General features: G+C 34.2%; 2 protein-coding genes across 4 annotated transcripts; both read left to right on the top strand.

The window, feature by feature from the left end:
• Positions 1–621: 621 nt before the first annotated feature.
• On the top strand, positions 622–3,596 carry LOC114712066 (uncharacterized). 2 transcript variants are annotated; one of them, XM_028896519.1, is made up of 3 exons: positions 622–1,121; positions 2,051–3,149; positions 3,179–3,596. In XM_028896519.1, exons 1-2 carry the CDS (start codon positions 1,041–1,043, stop codon positions 3,146–3,148), a joined length of 1,179 nt encoding a protein of 392 aa, XP_028752352.1. In that variant the 5' UTR covers positions 622–1,040; the 3' UTR covers position 3,149; positions 3,179–3,596. The 2 variants fall into 2 exon arrangements, with proteins under 2 accessions (XP_028752352.1, XP_028752351.1); XM_028896518.1 differs by having other exon boundaries at positions 2,051–3,596.
• A 1,870-nt stretch (positions 3,597–5,466) lies between these two features.
• Positions 5,467–17,357, top strand: LOC114712068 (spore coat protein YeeK-like). 2 transcript variants are annotated; one of them, XM_028896521.1, is made up of 2 exons: positions 5,467–6,000; positions 16,983–17,357. In XM_028896521.1, the coding sequence occupies exons 1-2, from the start codon at positions 5,479–5,481 to the stop codon at positions 17,049–17,051; spliced, it is 591 nt and encodes a 196-aa protein (XP_028752354.1). In that variant the 5' UTR covers positions 5,467–5,478; the 3' UTR covers positions 17,052–17,357. The 2 variants fall into 2 exon arrangements, with proteins under 2 accessions (XP_028752354.1, XP_028752353.1); XM_028896520.1 differs by lacking the exon at positions 16,983–17,357 and having other exon boundaries at positions 5,467–5,715; positions 5,776–6,402.
• The last annotated feature ends 357 nt before the right edge of the window (positions 17,358–17,714 follow it).

Genomic DNA, 17,714 nt, shown 5'->3' with positions numbered 1-17,714 from the left:
TCATTTTTTAAGTAAGAAAAAATTGCAAAAAAGACCTGAAAAATAGAAAATTATAAACAAAGACCTATTATGACATTAGTATTGATTTTAAGCAAACGACAACAATTTTTGTGAATAGATCTCTGTATGTAATTTTTTAATTTTTAACGTCTTTTTTTAATTACCAAAAATAGGAGTCATTTTATCTTTCTACGATATCATTATCATAATTGAACGTGAGAATGGCTAAAAATATCACCAAATACTCAAATCTTCTTCTTCATCATCAATCTATGCGTATCATAATTTATTTTAAATTTACTTATTGAACTTCTATCTTTTCCTAAGCTATAAATTCATCTTAATAATCTATAGATTGATAATTGGTCACTTTAATTATAAGTAATAAAAAATATATATTACAAATCAATTCAAATTTTGTGTAGAGCAGAAGGCTAAAAGCTCATAATCCAATTTTTCAATAATTACTATTAAAATTCTTGAAACAAGTCCAGCCTGTATTATTATTTTATTTTTGGGCAGTTATTTTATATATTAGAAGATTAAATAATAGATATGAATAACAGGCGCAAGCGGCAGAGAACATACCGTACGGCGTTCGAGGAGAACGGCTTCTTTGGCTTCGAGTGTGTGTCTCTGTGAGGCTTCGAGTTCGACAATTGCCACCCCATTCCCAGAAAGCCTCCTTCTTTAACCTTTTCTTCTTCTTCTTCTTCCTCCTTTACATACCTTAATCCTCCTTCTCCTCAAACACCTTCCTTCTCCGTTAAGAATTTCTCTTTTGCTTCGCTTTCAAACTCTGATAATTCACTTTGACGCCGCTCTTTACATACCACCAATCCTCTCTTCCATTCGACGCCTTAAGTTCTTCCTATTGAATCTGAGCTTCTATCATATAGTGCCGCCGCTTGCTGCTTCTGGGGTTTGAGAGTAGCGATCCGGCATTCGAGTGATCTCTGTTCGGATATCGATCTGCTTTGCTTGATTGGTTTCAGGTGGTGGGGCTGTTGGGCTCAGCAGTCAATAGAGTAAACGGCAGAATGTGGTGGATGATGGGAGAAGCCGGAGGGCATTACTGTTCCAAGAAGACCGATGATTTGTGCGGCGATGTTTGTGGCCAGGTATGTTATGTTAGTTTTCTTGTTGGTCTGCTTCCTTAGAAAATTGTTCATTGATCTTCTACCATGGTTCCGGTTAGGGTTTATAGTTCCGGTTACTTGGGTTTCTGAGGCAATCCCAAGTTCGATGGATCCCTAAAACGGGCAATATTTTGACATTTTTATTCACTACTATAGTCCGCGCTCTGCTTGAATCAAAATATTCTCCCCAGTTGTATTGCTTGTGGCTTCCAAATAGCTACAATTGTAATAGAGTGTGCTAAAAATTTCTCAGTGGCCTAGAAGAAGTAATACAGCCTAGGCTAGTCATAGCTATTTCATTTTTGAGTTGCCAACCAAAGCACCTACTGTGCACAGAAGGTGCGGCTTACAGGTGGAAAAGGTGTGCTGAAAATTTGGAAAAAAAGATGAATAAAAGGCTTCTGCCCTGTCTGATTCTTGAGTTGCCAACCAAAGCACCTACTGTGCACAGAAGCTGAGGCTTAAAAGGTGGAAAAAGTGTACTAAAAATTTAAAAAATAGATGACTAAAAGGCTTCTGCCCTTACTTTTAGCACAATCCTCGAGCACAAGAGAGGATTTGAATTCTTAGCTGACACTTTCTCTGGGTATGTATAGTGTCTACGCAGTATTTGTGACCTAAATTTGGATATAGGAGCAGGGATAAGTTGTATAAGATTTTGGCATTTGATTACTCTCTTTTTCAGGGCTTAGAGTGTACGATTTCCCTGGTTGTCCTCGGTGTTGTGGAAATTCTCTGGATATTGCAATTTATATATGTACACACTCATGGAAAAGAACATGAGCATTTTGATTATGCATCTCTTTATTTCATGATTGAATGAAGCTGCATTGTTATGTCATTTTTGTGATCTTTCGTTCTTGAAGGAAATGTTTATTGTTCTCTTAGATGCTCGGTCTTTTAATATGCAGGGATCAAACCAAGTATCAGGCATGTCAAGAGTTCGTTGCATTTTGCGTGGCTTGGATGTAAAAACCTACATATTTCTTTTTGCTGTCGTCCCGATGTGTGTCTTTGGAATTTATGTGCATGGACAGAAGATTTCATACTTTCTGCGGCCACTCTGGGAAAAACCACCCAAGCCTTTCGAGGTCATCCCGCATTACTACAATCAAAATGTGTCAATGGAGAATCTCTGCAGACTTCATGGCTGGGGAATCCGTGACTACCCAAGACGTGTTTATGATGCTGTTTTGTTCAGTAATGAGTTGGAAATACTGAACTTAAGGTGGAGAGAATTGTATCCTTACATATCAGAATTTGTCCTTCTTGAGTCAAATTCTACATTCACTGGACTGCCTAAGCCTCTTGTTTTCAAAAGCAATCGGGGGCAATTCAAATTTGTTGAGTCCCGATTGACATATGGGACAGTTGGTGGGAGATTTAGGAAAGGAGAGAACCCATTTATTGAGGAAGCCTATCAGCGAGTAGCACTCGACCAGCTTCTTAAGATAGCTGGTATTTCAGATGATGACCTGTTGATTATGTCTGATGTTGATGAGATACCAAGTGCTCACACTGTTAACCTCTTGAGGTGGTGTGATGACATACCTTCAATCCTCCATCTTCAACTGAAGAATTATCTCTATTCCTTTGAGTTTCATGTGGATGATGACAGCTGGAGAGCTTCAGTTCACAGGTATGAGAGTGGAAAAACAAGGTATGCTCATTTTCGCCAATCTGATGACTTATTGGCGGATTCTGGCTGGCATTGTAGCTTCTGTTTCCGCCGAATCAGTGATTTCATTTTTAAGATGAAAGCCTACAGCCATTATGACAGAGTAAGGTTCTCTCATTATTTAAATCCCAAAAGAATTCAGAAAGTAATCTGCAAAGGGGACGATTTATTCGACATGCTTCCAGAGGAGTACACCTTCAAGGAAATCATTGGTAAAATGGGACCAATACCCCATTCTTATTCTGCAGTTCATCTTCCTGCTTATCTTTTGGAGAATGCAGAGAAGTTCAAATTTCTCTTGCCCGGAAATTGTGTAAGAGAGAGCGAATGATCTTGGAGACAAATTTCCAATGTCCAAGAGTTCTGTGCCGCTCGAGAGACACTTAACTGAAGCTTTACTGACTATCACTCAATTGGAGGCCTGGGCTATGTTCATGTTCAGTTATATATACTTTGAGAATGCATTGAGATCAGACAGATGCCATGATGCTGGGTGGAATAGGGGAATCTGTACATAAAGAGTTGGACTGCATTCAAGAGGCAGCAGAGTGTCTGTCCGGGGGAGCAAAGGAAAGTTTGGCTGTAAGAACATGATCCTTTTGAGTTCACTCTGTTTTACAAGTGTCGCTGATCCCCGATATGTTAGATGACTCGTTTCCTTCGGGAAGTTTTGTATTGGAAACGAATTTAATTTGTTTTTTTATTTTTATTTGATGCTAAATTTGTCTCTTCTTATTGTTTGTTATATATATTCACACATTTGATGCATTGTCCGTTCAGTTCTGCGCGCATCCGTCAAATTACAGTGCTTTGCTCTATGCGTGTCCTCCTTTCTCTCTCTGTACTTTTTTTATTTTATTTTTATTTTTGGTGTCAATGGTCACTTTTCCCTTGGAAGTAATCACGAAGGAACTGCTGGTATGTGGAAGTTTTTTTTCCTCTCAATATCATCCTGAAAGTGTTAAAAAGGGAATAATGCCGCCCTTTCTATTGAAAAGTTAATTTGGCCTTGAACATTTTTAAGAAAAACAGCGACGTTGCTAATTTTCTGTGGGGCTATGTGCCTGGTTTTTCTCTCACTCTTCTTTTCACCCTCAGAATTCTCCTTTCATGAATCCCCTGCGTGAGCGAGAGCTGCCCTCGTCTTGTTTGCTTTAACTGTGCTCTTTGTAAGTTTTGGATGAATATAGAGTGAGGGATTCGGGGTTTCCAATGTGTTTCGATTTAATGCTTTTTATAATGTTCGAACATCTTAAATATCTGTTTTTCCTTTTTCATCATTGGATTCTCACAAAAAGGATAGAGTAATATTTTGATATTTTATGGTGATGAAATTGTTTAATTTTATTTTTTTTATGAACTAGTTAATTTCATTGTCTTCAGATGTCAAAATGTTACTTATTTTATATAGAATGTATTGATGAAAAGGGAAATATTACTGGCAAAGAAAAAAAATATTTGGGAGGTTGGGACGTTAAAATGGGTATTATTTGTTTGAAGGGTAAATACCAATTTGTTTCCCTCTGTTTTTTGGGCCAAAACGTATATTTCAGTGATAAAATAAAGGGTTAATATATAGTTTCAAACCATAAGTTTAAATCCCTCAAAAGACAAAATGATCCTAGTTTTTATTAAAATATAGAGATTAATGTTTTAAATAAAAAAAATTGAGAAAACAAGAATCTATGATTTAAAACTATAGAGATTAAAACCAAAATGATGACAAATTATAAGAGCCAAACATTTTATTAATCCTAAAATAAAATAGGGAGATTCAAGTCTTGTACAATCTAATACTTAATCATATTTTAGCATTAAGATTCGAGACATCATATTTCTAGTAAAACTACAAATTTGATTAACTCCAAGTACAATTTGGGATCAATATATAATTTTTAGTCCTTAAAATTTGGGTCTATTTTAGTTTTGGTATCTCAAATTTCAAACATATAATTTTAGTTCTTGAAATTTAATTCGTCTTAAAACATTAGTCTCTAGAAATGTAATGGTGTTAAAATCTACTAAAGGATCTACCTAGGCATCACTCAAAAAAAAAAAAAAAAATCTAGTTAGGTGTAATCTAGTAAATCCACATAACTATTTTACCTTCGTTTATGATATTTCATTATATTTTAATATTGTTACACTTCTATAGACTAACCTTTTAAGACAAATTGAATTTCAAGACCAAAACCACAAGTTTAAAATTTGAGATATCAAAATCAAAACAAACTTAAATTTTAAGGATTAAAATTTTTATGAACCCTACAATTTAATAGTAATATCTAAATTTATACTATTTTCGCACCTCCACTTATCACTATAAAGAGGTATTTTATAATGTAACAAGTGTCTCATATTCCAACCAAGTGGTGGTGTTAAATCTGGCCCCAGAGGCCAAACAGATATCAAATTAAAATACCTTCTGGAATAGGATGCTTCAACTTGGGGAATTGCTGATAAGGCCTATTCCATTTTCTGTGTCATTTCAAATATTCTTTCCTCCCATTTTATTCGTTATCGTTCTGCAACACCCCCTGATGAACTCTGACCATCAGAATCAGAAAATAAAAAATAATAATGAATATTTAAAAACAAAAACAAAAAAAGAAACAGAGAACCACATTTGTTTGGCTATAAAAAGGAGCTCCAAACCCAAACATGAGTGCACATCAAGAAGCGAAAATGGGAAGAGGAGGTGGGTACCAACAGCAATACTATGGCTATGGCGGCAGTGATGGTGGCATGTGGATGGATCAGCAACAACAACAACACTATGCTGTTCATCAGCAACACTGCTGGGGCTCTCCACCCATGAAGCCTCCTTCTTCATATTCAGCCGCCGTTTGCGGTGGCGCTGCTGCTGCTGCTGGTGGACTCGGTATGCATCACCACCACCACCAAAGTTATGAGGATAATGCTGCTGCTGGTGGACTTGGTATGCATCATCACCACCACCAAAGTTATGAGGATAATGCTGCTGCTTACGGTTCTTTGGGCGGCGGCCACCACCACAACAACCACCACGGCTACGGCAGCACCGTTCCCGGAGGACTCAACAAAGTCAGCTCTGGTGGGTATAACCGCTACGCCGAAGAGGTGGCTGATCAGTATGAGATGGGGCACAATTATGGCGGTGGGAATATGATGATGATGAAGCAGCATGAGGAGCATGAGGATGAGATGAGGATGAGAATGGAGTCTCACAGCTATGGCCTTAATAATCCCTACAACAGTAGTGTTCACTACTCAAGGCCTAAATACCCTAACAGGCACCTTCAGCAGCTCTACTGGAACCAGAAGGGAGTCTGATTAATCCAACCCTAAACACTCTAATAAATATGGCGTCTTCTTGTTTCATGCTAATAAACTTTCTATCAGCTCTTTTATTGCCCAAAAAAAGAAAAAAAGAAGCTTAACTATAATAAGCTTGATCACCTGTGAGCCTTGTGCTGAACTCACACACATGTAACCTCTGGTCTTGGTTTAATTGTCAGATGCATATGTACGTATGTCTTTGCTTGTCCTTGCTTAGTAATATCTATGCCATATATAGTATAATTCAACTCCCTTTTTAACCGTTCCTATCAAGTTTTCTAGTGAAAAGCAAACCAGTCCAATTGAAGCAGTGGTTTAAGGGTTAAAGGATCAGATCAAAATTAAACCGGTAATAAATAAAATAACATAACATAATTAGAATCTGTAAGAATATTTATATTTTAATTAGAAGAAATCATTTTTAATTCTTAAATGAAGTGCTTGTGTATAAAAATTCATCCCAATTATATTTTTTCCCCTTATTTCTTTAGTCACTTTCCTTCAACTCGTGACTCCTAAATTCTTCCTCTTTTTTTTTTTTTTTCACCTTTTGATTCTCTTTATCTCATGAATGGCATCAGGGATGTAATTATGACTTGTCACCAGTTTTTTTTTTTTTTTAAGCTTTCTTCAACACGGCATCAAAGTTGTCCTTTGGGTATTCTTAGTTCATATTTCCAAACCTCCTCCTTCTCTTCTGCCTTCCGCCATTACACGAGCAGCACAGGTTGAGTTATGGGGTTTCAGAACACTGTCCATGGCTTCTCCTGGTACAGATCTGGTCAGCTCTCATTAAAGCATCAGCTGCGATGATCTAATGAGTAGGAGAGGGAAGAGAAGTTCAGCACAGAGAAACTCAGGCGAGCAGTGAGTAGAGTCGGTGTCTAAATCATTCTTTTTCGGCGTACTGTGAGTTTGAAAAATAAACCGGTGACTCACTTAACCCAGGAAGTTACCCAAATTAATCCCGAATTAGGCCGAGTCACACTGGTTTAAAGTTTTTCTGGTGTGGGGATAAACTGGATAGAATAACTGGCTGGTTTGTGGATTTCGGGCTTAAACTGATGAGTCCAGTTTTTAGTACACTTAGTTTTTTTTTTAAAAAATCTTTTTTGTAATCATCAAATTTCAGGTTATGCAGAAAAATTATAGCCTAACTTGACCCAAAGAAATCTGAGCCAATTTATAGGAAGAAAAAGAAAATTAACCCCCAAATGAACATTCTCTTCCTATATACTATTGAAGGAATAAAAATGTGTAGGGGTACGTAACTTGGAATTATATTTTTTGAGTAAAAGATAATAAGTAAAATTCTTTAATTGACAACAAAGGATTATGACCAATTAATTTGTTGTATGTGGCATTTACGCATACAATTTTAAGGTATTTTTAAAATTAGGATTAAGGTGCAAATCCATCCCTGAACCATTTCACCATGTACATTTATCATCATAAACTTTTCTCATGTGTAAAAATTTATATAAATGTTTCAAAACAAAGGTGCAAAAATACTACTGTTAAGTCAAGTGTTAATTGTTTAACAAACATATCAATTAAAAAATGGTACAAAAATATACCAAAACTTTTTAAAATGGCATAAAAATGTCAAGGCCGTTTAGTAACTAACATTGATTGTTTCTTGAACAGCCCCCAACGTCTTTGGTTTCCCTAGCTACTTCATCCACTCTCTGTCTTTGGTTTCCCAATGTTAGGTTTGTGACTTTGCTCCAAAGCTAACAACCTGTGAATTAGAAGCAGTGTTGTTATAAATTAGCCATATATATACTGGAAGGAGACAAATGCAAGGATGACAAAGAGAAGGTTGAGGATGACTTATTCATCGTCACAGATCAACACATTCAAATTCTCTCATAATGTTCATCAATCGTGAATAATCCAAAAAAACAAGTGGATTGTGCAGCTATTACATTGTGTGCGCAAAAGACTCAATAGTGGCAGACAGAGTCATTAAGAGCGAAAATGTTGTATGGAGTATGAGGATTGTTTGCTAATTCAACGTTGGTTAACTTAGGACCTGTTTGGTTCAATCCCATTGCAGACTTGTAATGGTAATTGTAATTACATTACCAAGATATGAGTGTTTGGTTGCTCTTTAGCATGGTAATAATGATTACCAAAAATTTGGTAATCTTCATTCATACCTCCCCCTTTATGAATCATTATTACCATCTCATTGCATACTTCAAAAGTCTCTTGTGCCCTCCAATCTTTATCACCTTCTTCCACCTTTTCTTTATCATCCACCCCTTCCCGCTGTTGATTAACTTGCCACCGTGAGCACCGCTGTAATATCCTAATAAAAAAATTCAAAAAAAATATATATAATAAAATAATAATAATTTATTATTATAATAATAATGTTTTCATAAATAAATATAAAAAAAAAAAAGGAAGCAGCTTTCCACCGAATTCGGTGGAAAGCTGCACCATTTGACTAAGGGAAAGGAATTTAGGGGAGAAGGAATTAATGAAGGAAGGAAAAAAATGCAATGGTAGTTGGGAAAATGAAAGATAAAAGAGATAGAAGATGATGGGGGCGTGAGAGAGCGGAGAAGAGAGAAAGAGTGTGGGAGAGAAGAAGCAGAGCTGCGATCATTTTGAAAGAGAAGGCAAACTTTGAAGATAATTTAGGTACACAAATATACTTCCTTTCATCAAACTTTCTTTATAAATATTTCTTATATATTTTATGCTTCGTAATAATAGTATTACTATAGTGATTAGAGAAAATTTTGAGACTTGTATATGATCTAAGTATTGAGTTTTGACAAAAGATGACTATAGAAATTCAGAAGTAAATGAGTTGTTAATTTTAATCGGTTAGATTTCTCTATTTGTTAGTTTTTCTAGTTGAAAAATCTGTTATATATGATTTATATTATATTTTTACCGATTAAATTCAAGTTAAATAATTTATTTGGATTGTTTGATATATTATTGAGATTTTAATCGGTTTAGTTTTATTTATTGGGTGACTAGAGATTTTAAAATAATTATTGTAGCTAAAAAGTTTATTATTTATGGAAATATATATTTATGGTAGTTGTACCATTAAAGTTTTGACTATATTATTTAGTTATAAATATTTAAAGTATTATTAAATTTTTAAGAGTTTGATTTTGAGGTTTAAACTTAAAAAGAGAGTTTTTAGAATTTAGAAAAAAATAATTTTATAATTACAATTGTGGAAAATCCTTTTTATTAAGGTAAATAATTTAGAGGTAGTAAATAAATAATTTGGCTTGTTAGAAATTTTAAGTTGTTGCTAAAATACTTAATAATTTTTGGGTTATGAGAGTTGCGGGAATTTAGAATAAAAATTTAATTAAAGTAGAAATTTAACTAATATAGAGAAGTTTAATTAATTTATTAGTTTATATTAATATGTGGTTATATTAATTGTGTAGATTAATTATTGGTTGAGCAAAGGATTGACCTTGTGGTAATCCTTAGTATTGCTTTGGCGAGAGGTAATCACTTTCCACTTGTTATATGTGCTAATATGTTGTTTGTGAGTATTTTGCTATTTTGGTATAGTGATTTGTTATTTGAAACTCAAGTAGATAAATTATATCTTTTGAGCTATAAAAATTGTTTTGTGGGATTTTTGGAATTGTGATTGAGGAGTTTGGAAAAGATATATGATTTATATCTTATGGATTATACTGGGAAAAGATTGAGACATTTTTGTTATATTGTGAATGGTTGGTTGTTATTTGGATTTTGGATTGAGCGCTATCCTACCACGTGGTAAGGTCGCCATTGGTGCACATTGGTTGGTTTCTTCCTTCGTCCCTAGAGTAAGGGATAGACCCTTGTGGCTTTTTATTCGTCCCCCAAAGTGTGGGATAGGCCTGTAATAAGGGATGGATTTTTGTGACTATTTAATCGTCCCCCAAAGTGTGGAATAGGCCTATAGGTCGGTTTGATCCCCTATAGTGAGGGATAGACTTATGTGGCTTGTGTGTTAACTCCCGTAATGAGGATTTGGATGATTGAGATTATTTGAATATACATATTTGTATTTTCAGTGATATATATATATTGAGATTTAATAATTATCCCACTTGACACCTCACGAGCACATGTTAGTATGTATGATGAGTTAGAAAGTTGGTTACTGAGGCGTTTGTCTCACCCCGTGGTTTAACATTTTCAGGCGATAGTTCAGGTGGTGGCCCATCAGGGAAGGCTCCGGAGGCATAGTGTACTGTTATAGCTTGTATAGCCTCCCTGCTTTTGTTTTATGTGTTGACTTGTTATATATTGCCACATAGGGCCCATATACTCTAGTGATGTAAACTAATACTTTTAATTACTACTATCTGATATGGGAGGTCATTGGAAGGCCATATATATTTACGACTTTGCGTATTACACTCATTCGAAAGTGTTGACTTTTGACTAATGAGCTCTATAGTTTATATTAAAATGATTTATCAGTTCGTATGTTTGAAAATATCAGTTTGGTTTGGGCTAATGGTTGAACGATATTTCTGGACTTTGGAAGTCCAAGGCCCAAGGTAACGATCGATGTTACTCTTATTATGAGTTTATTTCTTTTAACCATGATAGCGATTTTAAAATTTTAAGGTTTCTTCTTTTCTATCATGGTTAATCGTTCGAATAAATTGAAACTTTTGATCTAAATGGGTTTTAAAGGAACGGTTGTCACAACCGCCACACCCAACACCCACAATAACCATCGTTTCAGTCCCATGTTCACCACCCAAAATATTGTAATATTCTGATTATATTGTTCAGATATAAAAAAGAGTGGCTCTGTGATATTGTTATGTCCAGCAGAAAAGGAAAGGGATGATGTCCCAATATGGAGCGCCAAATAACACTGATTAGAGTGTTTGTTGTCATAAAACCAAAGGAGTTTGATGACCATGAACTACCTCTAATCGGAGATAGCCATGGAAATGGTGGTGACCACAATGAATTGCCTCCAACAATATTTTTATTTTTTTTGGGTTTCCTCGAGGAAGAAGACTGTGAATCTATACTTGGGCTTCAGACTTTTGTTGGTAAAGGAAGATAATGAATCTAGGAAGGAAGGATTGGGAAAGGAGTTCCCCCCCCGGTTGAGAGGCATTATAGACTTTTCAGTACTAACTTTATTTGATTAAACATAAAAGGTAATTTTTTTTGCTCAGTCTTCTTAATAACATACCAAACATATGGATGGTAATAAACATTGCATCATATTTCATTGCATTACATTGCATTGCCATCTCTAGGGATATAGGAATTGAACCAAACAGCTCCTTAATGTCTATGACATTTTTATACCATTTTTTTGATTGATATGTTTGCTGAATACTATCTCTGGTCCTTAATATAAGAATTAGTTAACTAATTTGAGTAAATTAAGAAAGATTGTCAAATTTCTTACTCATTTTGTCTTTCCTAAAATACCGTTACTAATAATGTATATTAACTAAAACTACCATTTAATGAAACATTTAACATGTCAACTACTACAAAGATTATCTTTAAAAAAATTGATAAATATGAGAGACAAAATGGATTAAGATCTTATATTTATGACAAAATTAAAAGTCAAAATAATTCTTATATTAGGAACCAAAGGTAATAATTAACACTAATTGATTTAACAATTGTAATATTTTTGCGCTATTTTGAAATCTTCATTATATACTACCTTCGGTCATAATTATAAGACTTCGTTTGTGAATTGGGATAATTACAAACGAGATCTTATAATTAGGATTGGAGGTAGTACATTTGCATCTGAAAAATAGTTTATAATGTTAGATGCCTCAAGGTAGATTACCACTTTTAAGCCTAAAAATTACTCCCTCCGGTTCAAAATATAAGCTAAACTTTCTTAAAGAGGTTGGTTTTTTTTATAAGATAACATTCACTTTTATCCAAGCATTTAATGAGTTTTTTCTAATTTTACCCTCATATATTCTCTTTCCTCTTTAATTCATTTATTACATCTTTTACTTGTTCTCTTCATTAATAAGGGTATATTAGAAAACGCAAATATATGCCTTACGTATTTATTGTTTTAAATTGATTTTAATTAGTTTTTTGATAAACATAATAAATAAAATTTAGCTTATATTTTAAACGGGAGGGAATAACATACAAAAGTTTATCTCCAGTTACTGAGCATGAGTTGGGATTTTGCAAGCCAATATCTGATCAATCTCTAGTTGTCACGTTATATTTACTTATATTAACGGTATTTTCGACATTTAACCTCAAAACATATTTTTATTTCAGTCCAACGGGCCTACAGAATAATTTCAGAATTTGAAATAACGTGTTATTCATAGCTGCGGGCGTGAGTAGCGCACTTTTTCATTTGATTCTTAATCCGATCTTATGTATGGAGTGAACTTTTTTGAAAAAGAATCGATTTTTTGCCCTCATACAAGATTAGTCTAGGAAAAAGACACTCACGGTCCCATCGAACAATTTTTTTCCATTCTAGTAAAAAAAAAAAAGGGAGAATCTAAAAAAAATATCTTTAAATTTTAAAATTCTAAATCTTATTTACTACATTATAATAACAATTGACAATACATTTAAAAAGCAGATAACAACATATTTTTATAATTGTTCCTAGTTCGGGATTTTAAAATTTTAGAAGGTTTTTTTAAGGAATTTTTCTCCAAAAAAATTGTTATTTTTTTTGACAATTTTAATAATCTAAATTCATACTGGTCTTTGTCCATTTATCATATTCTAACAAAGTGTTAATCCTGTTGGCAGCCTCTGGTCAAAAAAAAAAATCCTGTTGGCAGCCGCATATGAATAAAAAGGAATATTGCACTGCATCAAGATAAAATTGTTTCTTCCCAATTGATCATACATGAAATTAAAAATACACTTTCTTTCTCTAACCTAGCTTTTTCCTACTTCATCCTAAATATTCGCCATTTGTAGTTATGCCAAAATAGTTGGACTATATTCTTAAAATAGTACAAGGCAAATAGGTCTTCCTTTTCTTGCTCTTGGTTGTGCTTCCAAGACTTCATTTTCTAGCAATTCTAATGGAACAAGCAACATTATTCCTTTTTCTTTTTTTTCTTTTTTGAGTTGAAAAAGAAGCAACATTATTCTGAAAACAGTCTTTTCTTGCTAAAATGTCTTCGCACAATTTTGAGCTGGATCATTTATTCTTAATTTTTCACAAGCACTATAAGAGATAGATTGAAAATTTCTTCTGCCTTTCAAAGAAGTTCCTTTTACTTACCAACTCAAAGGATTTGGATTATTCCAATATTATTCATCAAGACATCATCTCCTTCTTCAAATCTTTTGCCTCTTTTGATGCTCATGTGGCTCCCTTTCCCTTCCCTTTAGTTAATCTCTTTTCTTCTCTTAACAATTATCCTGGTTTATTTTATGTTTTGTAAATGATGTATGAGTTTGTTATTGGCTAATATCATTTTAATTCTTTTTTTTTGGTGGGGGGGATAATGGGTTTGTTTTCCAAGAAACTTATTTCAAATAAATATATAGCAGAGAAATAATTCCAATACTTGATAATTTAAGAAACATTCCATGACGTAAAAAGGGTCTAGTATTCAACAAAATGATGTTTAATAATTAATAAACCAAGACATCATATATATCAAAATGTTGGCAAAAGAAGACATCATATCAAAATAATTTATGGAATGGGATGCTTTTTCTTCCCCATAAGGCATATCCTAACTTGTGGGAATTACTCACAAGGGCCATTCAAATTTGGCCTGAAATATATGCCTTTCCCTTATTCAATTAGAACATTTGAACTTACTTTCATATCCATGAGAATATTTTTCTTTTCTTTTTTGTGCAAAAATGTTGATTAGGCTATAAAAGGAGCCCCAAATCAAACATAAAAGCTCAATTCTAACTCATGTTAATCAATAAATCTATATCCTTTTCAGCAAATTTGAAACAGGACATGGGCCATCTCCTCTTTTATGTTGTGTTTGGTTTTTTTAAAAAAAAAAAACTAAAAAGGAAATGAAAAAGTGGGGGAAATAGAGAGAAGGAAAGCAATTTGGTTTGCATGAATTGAATTTCCCTCTCCCTCCATCATTTCATGGAATTCCATTCAACCAAATTTCATTCCTTCACTCCAAAGAGTCCATCTTATCCTGGAACCTATACATCCTATTTTCTCTCTATATCTCTCCACTCCACCTCAAAAGCATTCTAATGAATCATTATTCATTATTCCCTCATATCCTTTTTATAAGATACAATTGTTGGATATGCCTTGTTTCTTTTTATAAGAAACACTTAGAAGTAGGGGGTGTTCACGAGAGAAGACGGGACCGGGATAGGGATTTTGTCCCATGTCCCGTCCTGTCCCAATTCTATCCCAGTCTCGTTAGGATCGGACAGGACAGAGACGTCTCGCTTCCCTTTTTTTTTTTTTTTGAAAAAGTTACTATAATTTTTTATATGATTTTTTAATGTTATAATGCTTATTTTTCATTGAGCTTTTAAAGATAAAAACAACATTAAAAAATTACGTAGAAAGCTCAATTATATAGTGTAAAAAAAGTAAAAATAATACTGTAAAAAAAATAGAGGAAAAAAAAATATATAATGTCTTTATGAATTATTTTATTGAGGAATGAGATTTTGTTAAGATAATACTACAACTTAAGAGTTAAAAATCACTATAAAAATAATAATTATTAATAAATAATTTTAAAAAAATATCTCGAGAAGGGACGGGATGGGACAACCCCGTCCTAGAATTTTTTTTGTCCCGTCCTGAACTCACCGGGACCGAGACAAGACAAATTGAATACTCCTACTTAGAAGTTGTCTTGAAGTTTATTTGTAAACTTTTTAATTTACCCTCATTTAATTACAAAAATTACGCAACCCACCATCGTATTTAATTCACATGTTTGACCAACTTGGACTGAAGCATTGAGTATATTAGTATAACACAGAGCCCGAAGCATTATTCTTGTGGAGAGGGAGAGAGAGAAAGTTTAGTTTAAACACTGTCAAGACGAAGTGAAATGTTTGTTATACATTCTCTCTCCCCGCCACATTCTCCCTCTTCCACGTAAATGAGGGTATTTTTAAAAAATAATATTTATTTTTTGTATATTTATTGTACCTAACTAATGTTAATTAATTTTTGAACAATACAATTTGATTAATTGTATCTTATAAAAAAGAATAGGGGAAATGGTATTCACCAACTTGCCCAAAAAAATTTTTGGGTTGGGTTGGAAAAATTTCCCAAACCCATTCAAAGGTGGGCCAACAAGGCCTATCGTGTCAAAAAGGCAAACTCGCTTGTCCAACTTAGGGACGAGTCAACTCACTTTTTTTTTTTTAATTCTAATATAATTTTTTTAAAACAAAATTTCATTTTTAGTTCTAATTAAACAGAAGCAAATAACTTTCTAACTACCAAAATTTCCTAACTACCCCAAGTCTCCCAATTGACTCCTGAGAATTTGATTGATTTCACTTTCCATCCATCTAGAATAATCCTCCATCAAAATACACAAAGTAGAATGGTAGAAGAGTAACCACTACAAGTCATTATTTAATTTTAACAATATATGTTTTTATTTGATTATATGCTCTTTTCTTCAAGATTCTTTCATTTTATTGGTTTTTCCTTGGGCCCATTTTGATTGATTATTAGTTACGAAACCGATTAAAATTTTTTTTAACAATTAACAAATCATTAACACACAATATCTACGTGGTTTTGTCTTTAACGACCAAAATTCACAATTGTGGAAGGATAACAGTAACAAGATCGAGCATTGTATTCTCTCACACACCATCAATCAATCAGGAAAAAGCAAAACGAATATATATATATATATATATATATATATAAATATATTCAAATCTTCCGTTAACGTCTCTGTCTCCTCCAATTCCCAATTCAATGGCGGTGCCTTTCGAATCACACATCATAATTCTCCAATCTTGTTCGTTCCTCAACTCAAAAATTACTCTCCCCACCTCATAATATAACTCGTTGGTTAGGGAAAAAAAATATGATCCAAAATATAAGACGTTATTAGGATAATTAGTGTGATTTTTATCACTAAACATAGAAAAGAGATGAGAGATGATAAAAGTATAAAATTAAAGACAACTTTATTATTTTTTTAGGAATAAAACATGAAAATTTTTTATTTTAAGATAAATTTAACGACTAAACTTTTATCTCTTGGCAGAAAAGTTAACTAATTTCTTATAGTAATTATTTACTATATCTCTAAATATCATTATTAGTGGTGGGGTTCAGAGGCATGAGATTCAATGTTACCACTGGTGAGAGTGTACGACAAAATATCTTCCCTATATAAACCCAATGGCCAACGATCAAACAATTCAGAGACAAAACAAAGCAAGGCAAGCAGCTAGCAGATAATAAAAAATGGAGTACCCATATTTCCCCAGAAACTACGACGGACGACGCCACAGAGCGTGGAGCCCTTCCTTCACAGACGGAGATGACGGTCGCGGGATGCGTGGGCGCCTGCCGTGGCCGCCGAAGCCGCCGTGGCGGCTCCCGCCGCCGCCGCCGCCCCCGCGGCCGACGCCTCCGCGGCCCGCCGCCGCAGCCGCCGTGGCCGCGGCCCAAGCACCTCGTGGGATTTAAGGCTGAGCTAGAGGAGATCATCGGCATCGCCGGCAGCGGCGTGCCCCCACCAGAAAACGGCGTCGTTCACAATGATCGTAGTTCACCTCCCAACAGTGTTGATGATGAAGCATTGAAGCCGGTGCTTTCATCAAGCACGAACAACAATTATGGTGGTGGGAAGATGATGATGATGAAGCAGCATGAGGATGAGATGAGGATGAGAATGGAGTCTCACAGCTATGGCCTCAATAATCCCTACAACAGTAGTGTTCACTACTGAAGGCCTAAATACCCTAACAGTCACCTTCAGCAGCTCTACTGGAACCAGAAGGGAGTCTGATTAATCCAACCCTAAACACTCTAATATGGCGTCTTCTTGTTTCATGCTAATAAACTTTCTATCAGCTCTTTTATTGCCCAAAAAAGGAAAAAAAGAAGCTTAACTATAATAAGCTTTATCACCTGTGAGCCCTGTGCTGAACTCACACATATGCAACCTCTGGTCTTGGTTTAATTGTCAGATGCATATGTACGTATGTCTTTGCTTGTCCTTGCTTAGTAATATCTGTGCCATATATAGTATAAAGCAACTCCCTTTTTAACCGTTCCTATCAAGTTTTCTCAAAGGTAGTGAAAAGCAAACCGGTCCAATTGAAACAGTGGTTTAAGGGTTAATGGATCATATCAAAATTAAACCGGTAATAAATAAAATAACATAACATAATTAGAATCTGTAAGAATATTTATATTTTAATTAGAAGAAATCATTTTTAATTCTTAAATGAAGTGCTTGTGTATAAAAATTCATCCCTCATTGTATTTTTTTTCCCTTATTTCTTTAGTCACTTTCCCTTCAACTCGTGACCCCTAAATTCTTCCTCATTTTATTTTTTTCCACCTTTTGATTCTCTTTATCTCATGAATGGCATAGGGATGTAATTAT

The sequence above is a fragment of the Neltuma alba genome, unplaced genomic scaffold (genome assembly GCF_004799145.2).
Source record: "Neltuma alba isolate B1F8T4 unplaced genomic scaffold, ASM479914v2 tig00011331_pilon, whole genome shotgun sequence".
Lineage (NCBI taxonomy): Eukaryota > Viridiplantae > Streptophyta > Magnoliopsida > Fabales > Fabaceae > Neltuma > Neltuma alba.
The sequence above is the reverse complement of the archived record's forward strand: the minus strand, read 5'-3'. Positions and strand labels throughout refer to the sequence as shown.